Genomic DNA, 14,644 nt, shown 5'->3' with positions numbered 1-14,644 from the left:
CTCGGCAGTCCCGATAACATATCCCTTGTGGAATTTCATTAGGCGGGGATTTAGATTCTATAGCCCTGGTACCAAACACAGTGCATTTACTTCTATTCATCTATGCTGCCTCTATGAGGAATAACCAACTATACATCAGGGGCAACGCTGCTTGTGTACCTCAGAAAACTACATTACCTAACATGCCTTTGTCAGCAGCACTAACATTACATGACTTGGGTGTTCATTTGATGTGTGGTTAGCTACAATAGCGCGGATATCTAACGCGCTGGCTTCTGACTTCAACTTGAAATGCCAGTGGTCACTGGTGTTCTCACCATGCCGGCTTCTTGGTAAAAGTACCCATTAGATACACATCATGCCGTATGTATGCCATAGATATGAAAAACTACATTTGCCAACATGCCTTTCGATAGCTTGGACATAGGAATCCATATGGTGTGGGGTTAGGTACTATAACGTGGATATTTAATGCATTCTTTCTGGTTATAACTTGAAATGGTATTGGGGCAGCAGATGCGCTCGCCACACCACCATCATTGTAAAAATCCCTTTAGAGATTATGGGAACCAACGTATGCATGTAGGAAGAACTGCAATTCCCAGCAACACTAGGGTCATGTAGCTTGTAACCACCGTAACGAGTATAGTGTATCCAATAGCGTGATACAAGAGCTTACATCTACAGCTGCTGCACATTGCCAGGAAATGGATGCCTTATTTTCCCCAGTGTGGCTAGTGTTAACACTTTTGCATAATACAAGGTAAGTGCTCTGCGCTCACAGTTATAATGCTCTCCACAGGTGCATGGTATTACGATACTTGGTACTCCTCGTGTAGGAACCAATGGAGCTACAGTTCTCTTGTTAGAATAAATTGTACCCCATTTTGCACATACGTGTGACCAAATAGTAATTTTACATTGTAGTCTGTGGGGTGTGAGATTAGTTTAAACAGTAGTATTCTCCAAGTATTTGGGTGTCACCTTCACAATTTTTTTTTTTTAAACAATTTTTATTGATAATAAAAAATGAACATTGGACATTTTCAAGGTATACATTGTACTTATCAGTCGTGCACAATTAATATGAAGACATGTGGTGGGCACACTATATGCTCGCAAGAGAAAACAAGTATCATAATCAGCATATCTCATCATCATCAGCCCTTCACTCCTGGATATTACAAACATTTTTTTTTTTTAAACAGAGGGGTTACAAACTTTTATATACTTTCATCAATACATGTTACCTCGTATAGTTAGAAGTTACCTACTCCTCGTCCCTTATGACTGTGATGGACTACATATACTAAGTTCCCTGGGGCATAACTATGCGAGTGTAAATATGAGTTACCAATGCTGGTTTTTTTTTCAAGAAATACAATGAGTTTCTCTTTGATTCTTGTGCCAATCTCTTTTCTTTTGTTTTGTCTCTGTCCTTTCACTACTACATAGGATAAAAAATACCATGAGCCCCATGCCAGGGTAGAGTTGATCAAAGAAGGGGTTTGGCCCAGCAAAATTAAGGAGGGAAGGTAGGGCCGATTAACAAGGGAAAAAAAGAATGTACCTTCACCACCAATTTTTTGAAAAATTATTTAAACAGAAATAAACGGAGATAAATACGTTTATCCTAGCCGTCAATTTTGGCTAATTAGTTTTAATTATTCAACATGTTTAAAACAAGAGGGACATGTAGTCTACTCAACAGAGAATCCATTTTAGTGATGTCTTACTAACAATACACATAAAAAATATAATTACCACAAATCAATTACACAATACAGGCAAAAGATATGACAAAAATTCACAAATCTATTTAACAATACGGTGTTCTCGGATGTTTTTTATTTAAGAACTCAAATTCTTTGGGACCAAGATAGCCTTGAGCCAGAGCCTCTTTAGTCAGTTTATCAATTTTACTCTGAATCTCATAGACAGGATCTTCCTTGACTGGTCGATACCATTCAAGATTCTTAACATGTGAATCACCAACAGCCAGGTACATGGGGCGGGGCCAGATGACTTACTGCACCGCCCTTGTCAGCTTGTTTGATGACAATTGAATTATCTGCTTTAAGATTCTGAATGGCAGCGGATTGTCCCTTCGTGATATTGTTTTTGACATAACATTTGGCTTTTTCCAACTTCGTTATGGACGAGAGAACTGCCTGCTCAAAGGCATAAATCTGTTTGGGTATATTCATGGTGGGAGTGAATTTTGACTTTACTTTGCTTCAATAAGACCATTTGAATTTCCGGTTGATAAATAATATGACTTAGCCTTTGTTGCCTTGTCAATTTTAGGCGAGCACTGCATGAACGCACATCAGAAGGCCCCTTTTTTCCGCTGGTTAAAGGCCAGGTATGGAGCTTTTTTGCCTAAATGAATGCGTTTTATTGTATAAAGACGATTTAGGAAGTCCAGTTCGAATCAGTTTTTGTTTCTTTATTATAAACAGTTGGTTCACCACGAAAAGACTCATCCAGCCCTGATGAGAGTCCGGCAATTAAAAAAACCGGGACTTGAAACGCGTCGGCCACTATATTAAGTATAGCCTGAATCCTGAACTATAGGAATCTTTGCATAAATTCACAATTGCATTTTTCATAATTGCATTTTTGTTAATGATGAATTGTCTAACTATGCAAAAGTGATTCTATTTTTTCATATCTCAACTGTTTCACTGTCTATTGTGGTTCCATCATTTATTGTTATTACATGCTTTATCAGTTTGTTAAATAGATTTGTGAATTTTTGTCATATCTTTTGCCTGTATTGTGTAATTGATTTGTGGTAATTATATTTTTTATGTGTATTGTTAGTAAGACATCACTAAAATGGATTCTCTGTTGAGTAGACTACATGTCCCTCTTGTTTTAAACATGTTGAATAATTAAAACTAATTAGCCAAAATTGACGGCTAGGATAAACGTATTTATCTCCGTTTATTTCTGTTTAAATAATTTTTCAAAAAATTGGTGGTGAAGGTACATTCTTTTTTTCCCAGGGTAGAGTTGAGGCATGATGCCCGACGTTAGTGGGTAAGCCAAACCTTTTCCCAAGAACAATTATGTGGTGTTTTTGATGGGTATAGATAAATCTTCATGACGATACCTAAAAACTCTAAATTGGATGGCCATGTTACGTGTGCTAAGGGGCTATTACTGTTTTGTTCACATAATTGGTGGTTTTAATGGAAAAGTTACACATGCTATTTTTCAGGTAACCGCCAGTGGATTGTTGATTACGTGGACTGCTACAAGACCACTGGTTTTGTATACACACTAGTTTACTCATTTGTTTTGTATATGAATACTATATCATGCAGAAGCTTTAACTATAGGTCCTGAAGAAGGCTGCCACACCTCTGTTGAGGGTTACAGGCTGAAACATGTCGACCTACCACTAACCTACCATTTTTGACCCAGAAACAGGGTGAATCCCGTCCTGTGGTGTCTTTGTTTTATAATCCTGGCCCAGGGACACACCAATAAAGATATTTGTGCACCCTGTAGCTAGCTTTAACTATCACATTTTTCATTTGATTTTGCTCTGCTGCCCTCACAACACTTAGCTCATTTAAGATATTTACTATACCTCTTCTCAAAACATCCATGAGCTTCTCCCTCTCAGAGAGGAGGTTGTAACACGCATCATGAATAGGCATGGGTCCTATGATGAAGCATGCCACCTTTGGTGGGTGAGGGAAACCGTCCTTTGAAAGGGACACTCCACCATTACTGGGTGTTCCCTGTCCTGTTTGTTATAGACCCTGGGGGATTTTGTTGTGGTTAATGTAGCTTCCCGCCTTCATCAGGATCCCTGATTCTACATTTTAACAATCACTCAATTTTCTATCTTTCAATCATTAACCTGTCTTTTAGATCATTTTATTTATTTGCTTTAAATATTTTCCCACCGTCTTATTGGCATTCGCTTCAATTGGCATCATCTGACATTTAATATTGTCACAGGACACCTAAAGCATAGCATTTACAACTTTTCAAAGGGCTATGGAGAGAAGAAGAATATAAACATTACCTATGCACATGTTAAGATATGTATTAAAGCATCACATTATTCTAACAGTTAGAGGAGAGTCATTATTTACTACCATTATAATACCCTAGGGGTTCGAGCACATGCGCACTCATTACTTTCTCCAGTGAAAGAAATGGAAGGATGTTGTGGGGCCTAGTGAGGGGCAAGGAGTAAAGAAGCCCATGCCCTTTAACAGCAATGTTGCCATCTCCCCCTAATAAGTCATCAGTGTCAAGGGATGTTGCATATCAGTGTCAAGCTGCGTTTAACACCACCATAGGTGAAGAAATTGACTGAATCTCAAACGAAGCTACATTTTTCATTGTCCCAAAAATGACTTCTTGAAAAAGATGATGCAAGATGCATAGGTCTTTGATGCATGGAGAATTCTAAACTCTCACCAAAATGCCTCCCCTCAGAGAGCAAGCTTTTGACAGCAAAACGTAAAAATAGAACAAGAAGGATTTCTACTGTTTGAGTTTTTTTTATTATTAGCACTTCACACTAAGATGGTACTTCGAGTAGTTATTTTCTTATCTTGTCAGTGACTAGTGTGTTCACAAATGTATACTTCAACAGAGCATAGCTCTTCTGTCCCTTTTTTACAGCAATCCGTCATTGAAAAGTGGAAACAAAATTGCCTTTTATCAAAGGAGCCATTATGATAGCATTAATGTGATACCTGCATATAGAATCATTCATGTCCACCGTACCTCTTTTCAATCGCATCCAGCTGGACCTGCAGAGCAGATTTGTGCTGCTCGACCACGTCTTTGAGGGGAACCGTGGAGTGCTCGGCATGCTCGCACTCTGTGCAGTCCTGGCACATCGCTGTCTCGCAGGACTGGCAGTAAAATTCCATTACCTGAAGCAAAAGGCAGAGCACAATTTGATTAGTCACTGGCGTACTCAGCCCACCGCCAATATTGTACTGCAAACTATCCAGAGAACATCAGAGTTACTGTCTCTGAGGGAGCAGAACATCAAGAAAATGATGAGCACACAACCTCACATAACCCTTATGACAATCCTGCAGGAATCATTTAATGTCGGGCAAGTGGCCAGAAGAGGTTTGACCTCCGTTACCCTGTCAGAGAGCCGTCTGCCCTAAATGAAGATCCCTGCTTGCCTTGTGTGGGATTTCTAAAGCCTTTACTTCAAACCACCAGAGCAGCAGCTGCAGTAAACGCTGTTTGGGGTTTGTTTCTGAAAAACAAAAAGTAATGTCCCTGACACACACACATTTTTCTCCCCGTGCTTGGGTACCACTGAACGATTTCCCTGCTACCAACAAACTCGCGTGGCACTCCTGGGTGGGAAAATCGATGGACAGTTGCCCCTCCCTACATATGGCGGGCAATCATCACTGTAGATTGGTGGCCTAGTAGCGGACGGGCTGCCGGATTAAGGGTTTCCTCTGGGGGCATCCGCTCAGACTCTGCTGAAGTAAACCCAGCCGTCTCCCAATGCAAATGGGGTGAAGGAACTCTGAAATTGTCAGGGTGTTTGTCCTGCCTGGTTTAGAGGTGGGAAAACACAGGATGTCTATCTGCAGAAACTCAGCGGTCTTTACAGGCAGAAACCGTTAACCTGGTGATGCTTCCACCACTTGACTGTCGGTTCATAATGGTGGTTGTCCTGACCATCACTTTTGTTTCTGGGACAGCCACACTTTACATGTATACCTGAGAATCCTAGAATACATCTCCCACATGATGGCTCAATGTTCAAATGTTGCTGACACGCATGGAAATGGCTCCCCGTGTGTCAGGAGCGTTTTGGATTTTGCCTTGTAGAAACAAATACCTGTGTTAGAGTTTTGTTTCTGAAAAGCAAAAGAGAATGCCAGCTCAGGCACTTTAACATGGTAGCCGGCATGGAATTCTATAGTAGTGAAAGTTGAAGAGCTGCAACGGCCATGCATGTAGATATCTCTAAATATGGTAGGTGGTCCTTAGACAGGGGGTGGTGGAAAGAAGCTCCAGCGATCTGGCAGTCCAACTGATGACGTCCTAATTACCTCATCTTGAACTTGTCAATATTACTGTCATTGCACAAGTATGCAAGAGGTTACTACTGTCTGAGTGATGTTTTTCAGGATCTATGGGTTTAAAGTTGATTTCAATATGAATATTAGAAAAATATAACGTTACCATATGACAATACCGCAAACTTTGACAAAGTATTTTGTTCCATTAAAAGTAAAATAAATATAAGTTCACAGTTGTGTTTATTTGTTTGGTCTTTGTCTCTTCTTTATTCCATAACAGAAACATGCATTACTTGATCAAACTAAATTAACTATGCATTCCTTGGTTATAAATTGTTGAATAGTTAATGTACGTCTTTAAACGCCATTTAAATATCTAGCAAAACTACTAAACTCAGCTCATCACTGTCAACAAACCAAGCAGCAACTGTATCATCATTACATTTTGGATATTCTGAACCAAACTAGGCAGCAGAAACTCCAGAATGTCTCAATGACAATATTAAAGACCTTTCCTGGTTTTAGGCAGTGTTGTATAATGACATATGGAATGTGTCACATTGTTATTTTTGAATTACGAGGCTCCAAAAACGTAAAATCTTTTTGTAAGAATCAAAAATGTAATACAAAATGAAGGGTTGTTCCACTAGACATCTAATCAGAAGAAAGACATTTCTAAAGAAAGCACAGTTTCTTGTACATGCAGTGAGTGCAGTCTCTCCATTCTTTATGGGGAACCACAAATGATTGAAGGAGGATTATGTGCACTCTCTGCATGCCAAATACCCTAGGAGTGTTGGGTATGGCTGCCAGTATTCTTGTCTTCTTGCTTCTCAGTGCCAATGGAGGGGATGACATTAGCACAATGGTACACTAAGTGGTTTCATATCATGTACCAGCCCCTGATTGGCTATCTCTTGAGGCTGCATCTTATTTGGCATTCTCTTAAACTGTCCCGAGCAGAGCAGCAGCACCACAATCGAGTAACCAAACACCGATCGGTCAAGCTTCAAATGTGAACTTCACCTTCTCTTTCACAAACTGCCCATGTAAATAAGGTATAAGACACTGTGGCTCTAGGTCATGTGCATCTCCAGTACTTCTACGTAAATGTAGGCCTGTAATTTATATATACAAAAAAATATGTAAAGAAAGGCAAGGATTTATGTTTCTGCCTGTTGTCTCTGGGTCTTTACCATGGGCTATTCTTCTCTTCAACGAAGTGAATTATCTATGTCCCCTGGAAGAGAATCAGTACGTGCATGGTCAGAGGACAGTCCAACTTGCTAAAAAGCATGCAGAATACCTATAAAACAGCCTTTGGCGGGGCTTTGAGATGTCTGAATTGACCCTTTCTCGCAACAGGCAGCATTTCAAGCACAAATTGTATCTAATTGTAAATACGTATATTGTCTGCATCCCCCGCCTAAACTATGAGGTGCTGGGCACAGGAGGGCATGAAAGATTGACCTCTAGGCTCGCTGCATATGTTGGTCAAGCATGAAGCTATGCAATGTGGTAGACCCATTTCACATTCTGTAAACCTGAAGCTGGCACTGGCTCTAAAGTCTTTCTTTGTTAGTTTTCACTGTGCCATGGTCTGGTGCACCATCATCGCCTATAGTATCACTACCCCTCTCTTTGTCAAGGAAACTACATTTCCACCAGGGAGGCTGTGTTACTTTTCTAGGCGGCAGGGTTTGTGACCAATTTAGATGCATACATACGACCATGCATCTCTCAAAGAGGGTGTTCAAGTGAAGCCTCTAAAAGGTACTGTTGTCCAGGGAGATCTTCTGGTTCAACTCATGTCACTTCATTATGCAAGTAAAGGGGAGGTTTGGCAAGTTCTATCCGAGGTCCAGGTGGGTCCAGGTGCAAAGGTAATTTAGAGTGAAGCTCCAAATTGTGGAGAGGAACTACTGAGATCTGCATTTACAACAGAACATAATAATCCACATTTGTAAAGCGCACAATCACCCGTAAGGGTCTCTAGGCGCTGGGGGCCGTCGGGAAGATTAAGCATGCTATTGCCCAGAGTCACATGGTGCTGGGCTAACCTGCGGCCGGAGCCGGGGATCGAACCCTGATCCCCAGATTCCAGCGTCAGTCGCCCTGGCCGAGGCGCCACACCTACTTCTGTGACCCCAGGAACTTTTATGTACAGTTTCATTGTCCATATATTGAACTGTTTGTCCAGTAACTTTGGTTTGCACCATGTGACTTTTCTAAAGGCTTGTGCTAGGGCAGTGCTATAGTTGAATATCCGCTATTGATATATACACACACACACATCTGTTATTTTTCAATGACCAATGTGTACTGATATGAGATCTTACTGAGACCCAGACAAGGTAAAGAGTGGGGCTAATTTTGACAGGACACGAGTGCACCAATAGATACCTTACCGTTAAAATACAACTGGATTTCCGAAAGAAAATTAAATAAAAAATCCATAAGTACACTCATTGCCATTTCTGCTGAAAATGTTTGGTTTCTCACTATGTCCTGATCCAGAATTCACCAAAAACAGAAAAGAAATACAACCAAAGTGACAATGCCTTCACTTGATACTTTTTCTCCAATTAATTTAAATCAAATTAAAATATATATATATTTTGCTGGCACCCCTGGTTATCAGTACAACTAGGCTCCTCTATAACTTAAGTGGGGATCATACTCCTCATACAGCGCACAAACCAAAATAAGGTGCAAAGGTTATGTTCGAAATCCTATTTGCCTTCTCCACTCTGCATGTTCAAAATAATTGCATACTGAAGAAGAAAACATATTTTTTTTTTAAGTAGACAATGATGCAAGTTCTGGACCACTGCACAAGCCTTCCACCAACAATCTGGAGTTGTTTACGATGTCTAGAGCAGCTTTGCGGGTTCATGTACAAGGCAACCTCTACACTGAGGTGGTAACAATGTTTAGTAAAGCTAGTACCACAAATGTGGGTTCATAAAGGTGAAATGATATGTCAGTGTAGACTGCAGCTGAGTGAAGTAGGTTTTGAGACAATTTCTTATCCCAAATTCCACTATTGACAATTTTGAGTATACAACTAGCAGAACCTTGCAGCCAAGGAAACAGAAGCACCAAACATTTTAGAGAAATAATCATCTTAAGCAATGAAGGGAGATGAGGTGGGTGTGCATATTTTTTATTTTTATATTTTTTATTGAGATCCAACATGATTTTAAATCTGTCTGTATAACACAGTACCAAAACATTGTTCATGTATCAATAATCAATAAATACAACATACATATTCAGAGATACAAAAAGCAGGCTAAGAAAAATAATGGCGCTACTTTAAGAATCACCAGGAATAAAAACATAAAACATGTATAATATATAATTCTAGCAGCCTCGGAAAATAGACAATCGAAACACTTAAAGTGCGTGAGAGGGTAAAATGCACAAAATATTATTCCTGAAATATGAACACTATCATTCTAGCGACCCCTAAAAATAAGCTGTGTGAATCACTTAAAATCCTAAAACAGGGATATGATGTGCAAAATGGCAGAATAACAGTTAAATAATTTATTCTGACCTTTATTTCTACTCAAAATACCGCTCCCACAGCTTTTCAAACTTCATTATCCCCCCATTTTGCATTGCTTATAGCCGTTCACTATTTCTGACTTGCTTCGTTTTCCGAACCCAATCACTTATTGTTGGAACCAGTGGTGATCGCCATTTTTGAAGCAAAAGGAATCTGTCCACTGCCATTGCAATATATACTAATGGATCATACCCCAAGATTTTCAAAGAACTATTGGATGCCAGTTTGATTTGACATTCGGTCTCCAGAAACAGGAATATTTCATTCCAGAACCCCTGGACCAAATGGCACTGATTAATTATATGCATCCAATGGCTGCTGGCCCATTTGAGCACCGAAAACAGTGACTCGACTGGCTAAGATTAACCTGTGAGAGGAATTGTGGGGTTCTATACAGAAGCCATTTACTGAAAAATACCATCCAACGCCAATTAGCTCCACGTAACATACTGAAGTTAAGTTTATTAACTTCAATCCACATTTTGCAATTGGTTTCTGGGTAAGGTCCGGGCATTTGATAGAAGCCAAGAGTTTTTTCCATTCCCCGGGACTTTTATCTGTATCCGCTTCAAATAGCACATGACCATTTAGAAGAACTGGAACACTTACATTTAAGAGCACTAAATGGCAGATCAAGAGGAGACAATCCCCCTGTAGCAACATACTGCTCATCCAGGAACAATACTATTCTGGATTACACTTTTGTCTCCCTGGACCTGTTTCAATATATTACTCTATTTCGTTTAGGGGACAAAGGGGATAGTGATCACCGGCCACAGGAAATTAAGTTTAGAACAACAGTCCAAGTGTTTGAGCACTGCCGGACCACCGAAGGTGCAGACTATACTATTAATCTTAAAAGAATCAAATTTGGGCCAGAGACACATTGCAGAATGGTTGGAGTAGCTAAGGAGCATTTTGAACGGAGAGCCGGATCAGATGAAGTCAAAAAGTGGGAAAGCTTCACTGAAACTATGGCAGCTTACACTACGATCATTAAGCCAAAAACCCAACAAAGAACTGGTGGAGTGAAATCGATATCTCAACTTGCGCTGAAAGAAATAAGGCACAACAAGAGAGATATCTACCGGATATGGAGACAGCTACGGTGGAACCCCCAAGATTTAACACTACAAAACTCATTGCGAAGGCAAAAGGCTCAGTTAAAAAAACTAAAAAAGGATGCAAAAAGAGACCAAGAGAATGCAATGTGGGCGAAACTACATGCTGATATAAAACAAAACAACAGTGCACGTTTTTGGAGAACCATAAACAGTTTTGTCCATCCAAATAACCAGGGAACTACCTCTAACATTTCTGAGGCAGTCTGGTCAAAATATCTCGGGTCTCACTTCCATGAAGCTATGGAGTCCGGAATAAAAGGGGAATACTCCTCGGGTACTTCCCACGATGCTTTTCTCAGCGCTGCACATGCAGGAATTAACCTGATCATACAAAACAAAACTAATAATGATAGCTTAACTGCCAATACTTCAACTAGTCGAACTATGATCATAAAAAAGCAAATAGGCAAGGGAAGGAGAGAAGGGGCCCCTGGCCCAAATGGTATACTGCCTGTACTCTATAAGCAAGAGCCAACTTTTTGGGCAGAAGCATTAGAACCACTGTTTTGGGAAATAAGGATGACAAATATTCTGCCAGAGTCATGGAGGGGATCCATCATTGCACCAATCCACAAGGCAGGGGATAGGTCAGAGCCGCAGAACTATCGGTTAGTGGCATTACAGGATAATGAGGCAAAATGTTTTGCTGGAACACTCCTGGAAGAACAACAGGCCTGGGCAGAAGCAAAATCTATCATCCCCTTGAATCAGACTGGTTTTGCAAAGAATGTGGGGACAACCACAAATATAATAACAATGGCAATGCTTTTCGACAGAGGGGAAACGACTGGGAGCTCCCTACATTTGTGCTTTATTGACTATAAAGCGGCTTTCGACCATGTAAAACGCAACAGATTGTGGTCCAAACTTTACAACTGGGGGCTCCCCCAACCCCTTCTAAACCTCCTGATAAGCCTGCATACTAACACCTGGGTCCAGATTAAGCTGGGTGATGGAACACACTTGTCAAGACGCATTCCAAAGGACAAAGGGCTTAAGCAAGGTTGTGTTTTGGCCCCCACACTTTTTAACCTGTTTGTAGCTGACCTTGTACCGAGACTAAACGCCTGCAACTCGCACGCCCCAAAACTGGGAGATATCTTAGTACCGTGTCTCCTATATGCAGACGATATAGTCCTGATTAGTAAAACGAGAGTAGGCCTTCAACATCTTATAAATGCAACTCATGATTACTCAAAGGAAAATGGCCTAACAATAAATCTCGGCAAAACCAAAACCATCACTGTGAGTAAAAAAAGGGAAAAGTCCTCAACTTGGTACTGGGGTAATACCTGTATAGACAGTACCACGGAATATAAATATCTGGGTGTAAAGATCGACAAAGAAGGTCAATTCCTTGCACAAAGAAACAGTATCAGGGGCAAAGGTATCGCTTTGGCAATCTCTTTAAAAACTTTGAACTCCAAATTAACTGGCCCGTCGATTCTGCCTATAGTCGAGGTGATCCGTGCAAAGTTATTGCCCGCAATAACTTATGGAAGTGAAGCCCAGAAAGGAAGAGTTGCCAAATTACTGGACTCCACAGTTACAAACACGATTAGGATTATATTCGGACTGCCCAAATACACGTCCCCCTCGCAAATAAGGCTTGAGTTTGGTATCCAGAAGCAATCACTCGCAAGACATGGGGCATATATCATAACGTGGGACAAAATACGAAGAGCCGCTCCAGGGACATTAAATGCACAGCTGTGGAAAGAGATAAGCAGATATATTACCTCACCTGCAGCGGAATATCTCAAAGAAGGACTAAAAAAACTGGGACTGAACCAGCTGTGGGAAATTCCCACTAGCCCCGGTATACTCAAGAAATTAACCTGGAAATCTGTCAAATATCTATCGTGGTTAGAGGATAAAGATTCACTTGCAAAAAGGTCTCACGGCTGGATGACCTTGAATACGTACTGTGAGCCAGCAGTCCAGAAGTACTTTAACAAGGGTTACGCCAAGCATACAAAAATTAGATTTATGAAGTTTAGACTTGGCTTGTTGCCCGGTACTCAACATTGTCCGCCCTGGCTGAAGGAGAAGGCGAACCCTAGATGCCGCCTATGCGGGTTAGCATCGGAAGACCTGTTGCATCTATTATGCTCCTGTAAACAACTCTCGCAAGAACGTCAACAAATATTAAAAGCAAAATTCAACCAGCGGGGAATTCGAACAAGGAGACAAGCAGTTCTGGCATGCCTTGCTCCAAGTGATCCTCAACTAAACTGTGCCCTGGTAAAATTTTTGACAGCATGCACTAAGAAATTGCCGGAAATTAAAAATACTGACTGAAAACTAACTTTTAATATTTATCTATGCATTTATAAACAAAGTATTATATCCAAGAATTACCGTACTGTAAATAATTGCGATATGCATTTCAGGATATAACCTGCCTAATGAAGTGTTTGCCTATATCCAAATTTTTAATGTACAGTCTTTTTAATAGAATGTTTTACCTTCTTATAATTATGGAGATTTTATGGGTTTGCAATGAAATATTTTTGTGTTGCAATGGTTTTAACAAACTATGCAAAAATAAATAAACTTGAAACATGACCATTTATCTGACCCAGATCCAAATTGCTAAAAGCTTTATATAACATTCTATAAGAGCCAAGGATAAGGAAATAATTGTGAATTAACTCAACGACTTCAGAAATTTTGAGCCATCTTTTCATCAGGAGAAAGTCTGATATTTTCGTAAACAATAACAAGTTTGGATAAGGGGGTTGCAGTATAAAAATAAGGAATAGCTTATCTTTAAAAAAAAAAAATACCATTGTTTTCGAAAAAAAACACTGCATGCTCTTATATCGGACTTTTTTGGGTGATTTTGCCATTTTTAACGGATTGCTTATCTGGTGTTCTGTGCAAATCAGCTGCATAAAATAGTTAAAAAATATTCCCATGTGAAATTCTATTTTAAAACTGGACATATACTGTGCAAAATAATAATCCCTAAGGTTAGGGAACGCCAGCACACTGTTTTCCAGATCCTCATATAAAGTGCTTAGTGCAATTCTGTGATTTTATTCTTTCCAAATAAAGGATGTAAACATGGACTCTACCTTTTTTTAAAAACGACGCAGTTAAGACACACAGAATAGCAGAAAATAAGAAATTAAATAACTGGACATCTTAATCAAAGAGACCCTCCCCATGATGGTTAAAGGAAGAGAGTTCCAGCGTGAGAATCAATCGTGTATTTTTAAAAGCAAAGGGGAGAAATTAAAATCATTTAGATCTTCAATCCGAGATGAAACATGAATTCCTAAATATATTTTTGGTTAAAGATTTGCACATGAGGCGATGTCTGTGTGTAGAACATCTGGATTACAACCACACAGTATTATTTTGGTTTTCTTTTTATTCATTTTATACCCTCCCAGTTGCTCAAAGGGTGCAAAAACCTCAAATACTTTCTCCTGGACACCCTTATTGCAAATGAGGATTAACATAATATCGTCCGTGTATAATTTTATCTTCCCCATGAATGGCAGAGGGGGGCGAATATCAGTATGGCCTCGGATTGCAATTGCCAGTGGTTCGATGAAGAAGGCAAACAAAATAGTGGATAACGAGCATCCTTGTCAAGTCCCTTGTTGGGCACTGATTTTCCCTCCAGCATTGTTTTGGCGATCAGTAAAAAGTACTTAAGTAAAACTCCTGTGAAGGCTTTAAAAAATTCTGCAAGGAGACCATCTGGTCCACAAGCTTTGCCACTGAGGACGTTTCGGATGACCTCCGCCAGTTCTTTAGAAAAGAGTTACATAATGTTTACCTTTTCAATTTCAGATATCACCGGGATATTCTGTTCCAGCAGGAACTTCTCAAGGGACTCATTATTAATTGATTGTTTTTGTCCATAAATTCGTCTATAGTGTTCTAATATAATGCTT

The 14,644-nt window shown here is 39.9% G+C and overlaps 1 protein-coding gene across 4 annotated transcripts in view; it reads right to left on the bottom strand.

Moving 5' to 3' along the window:
- Positions 1–14,644, bottom strand: part of TRIM2 (tripartite motif containing 2) — a 424,869-nt gene that overhangs the window by 114,760 nt on the left and 295,465 nt on the right. For all 4 annotated transcript variants that reach the window (XM_078676945.1, XM_078676941.1, XM_078676944.1 and 1 more), the window contains exon 4: positions 4,759–4,910. In XM_078676945.1, the coding sequence (XP_078533071.1) occupies positions 4,759–4,910 (152 nt within the window). The remainder of the gene's footprint in view (positions 1–4,758; positions 4,911–14,644) is intronic.

Source organism: Lissotriton helveticus, chromosome 2_1, assembly GCF_964261635.1.
Source record: "Lissotriton helveticus chromosome 2_1, aLisHel1.1, whole genome shotgun sequence".
Lineage (NCBI taxonomy): Eukaryota > Metazoa > Chordata > Amphibia > Caudata > Salamandridae > Lissotriton > Lissotriton helveticus.
Note: the sequence above shows the minus strand (reverse complement) of the source record. Positions and strands in the feature narration are given on the sequence as shown.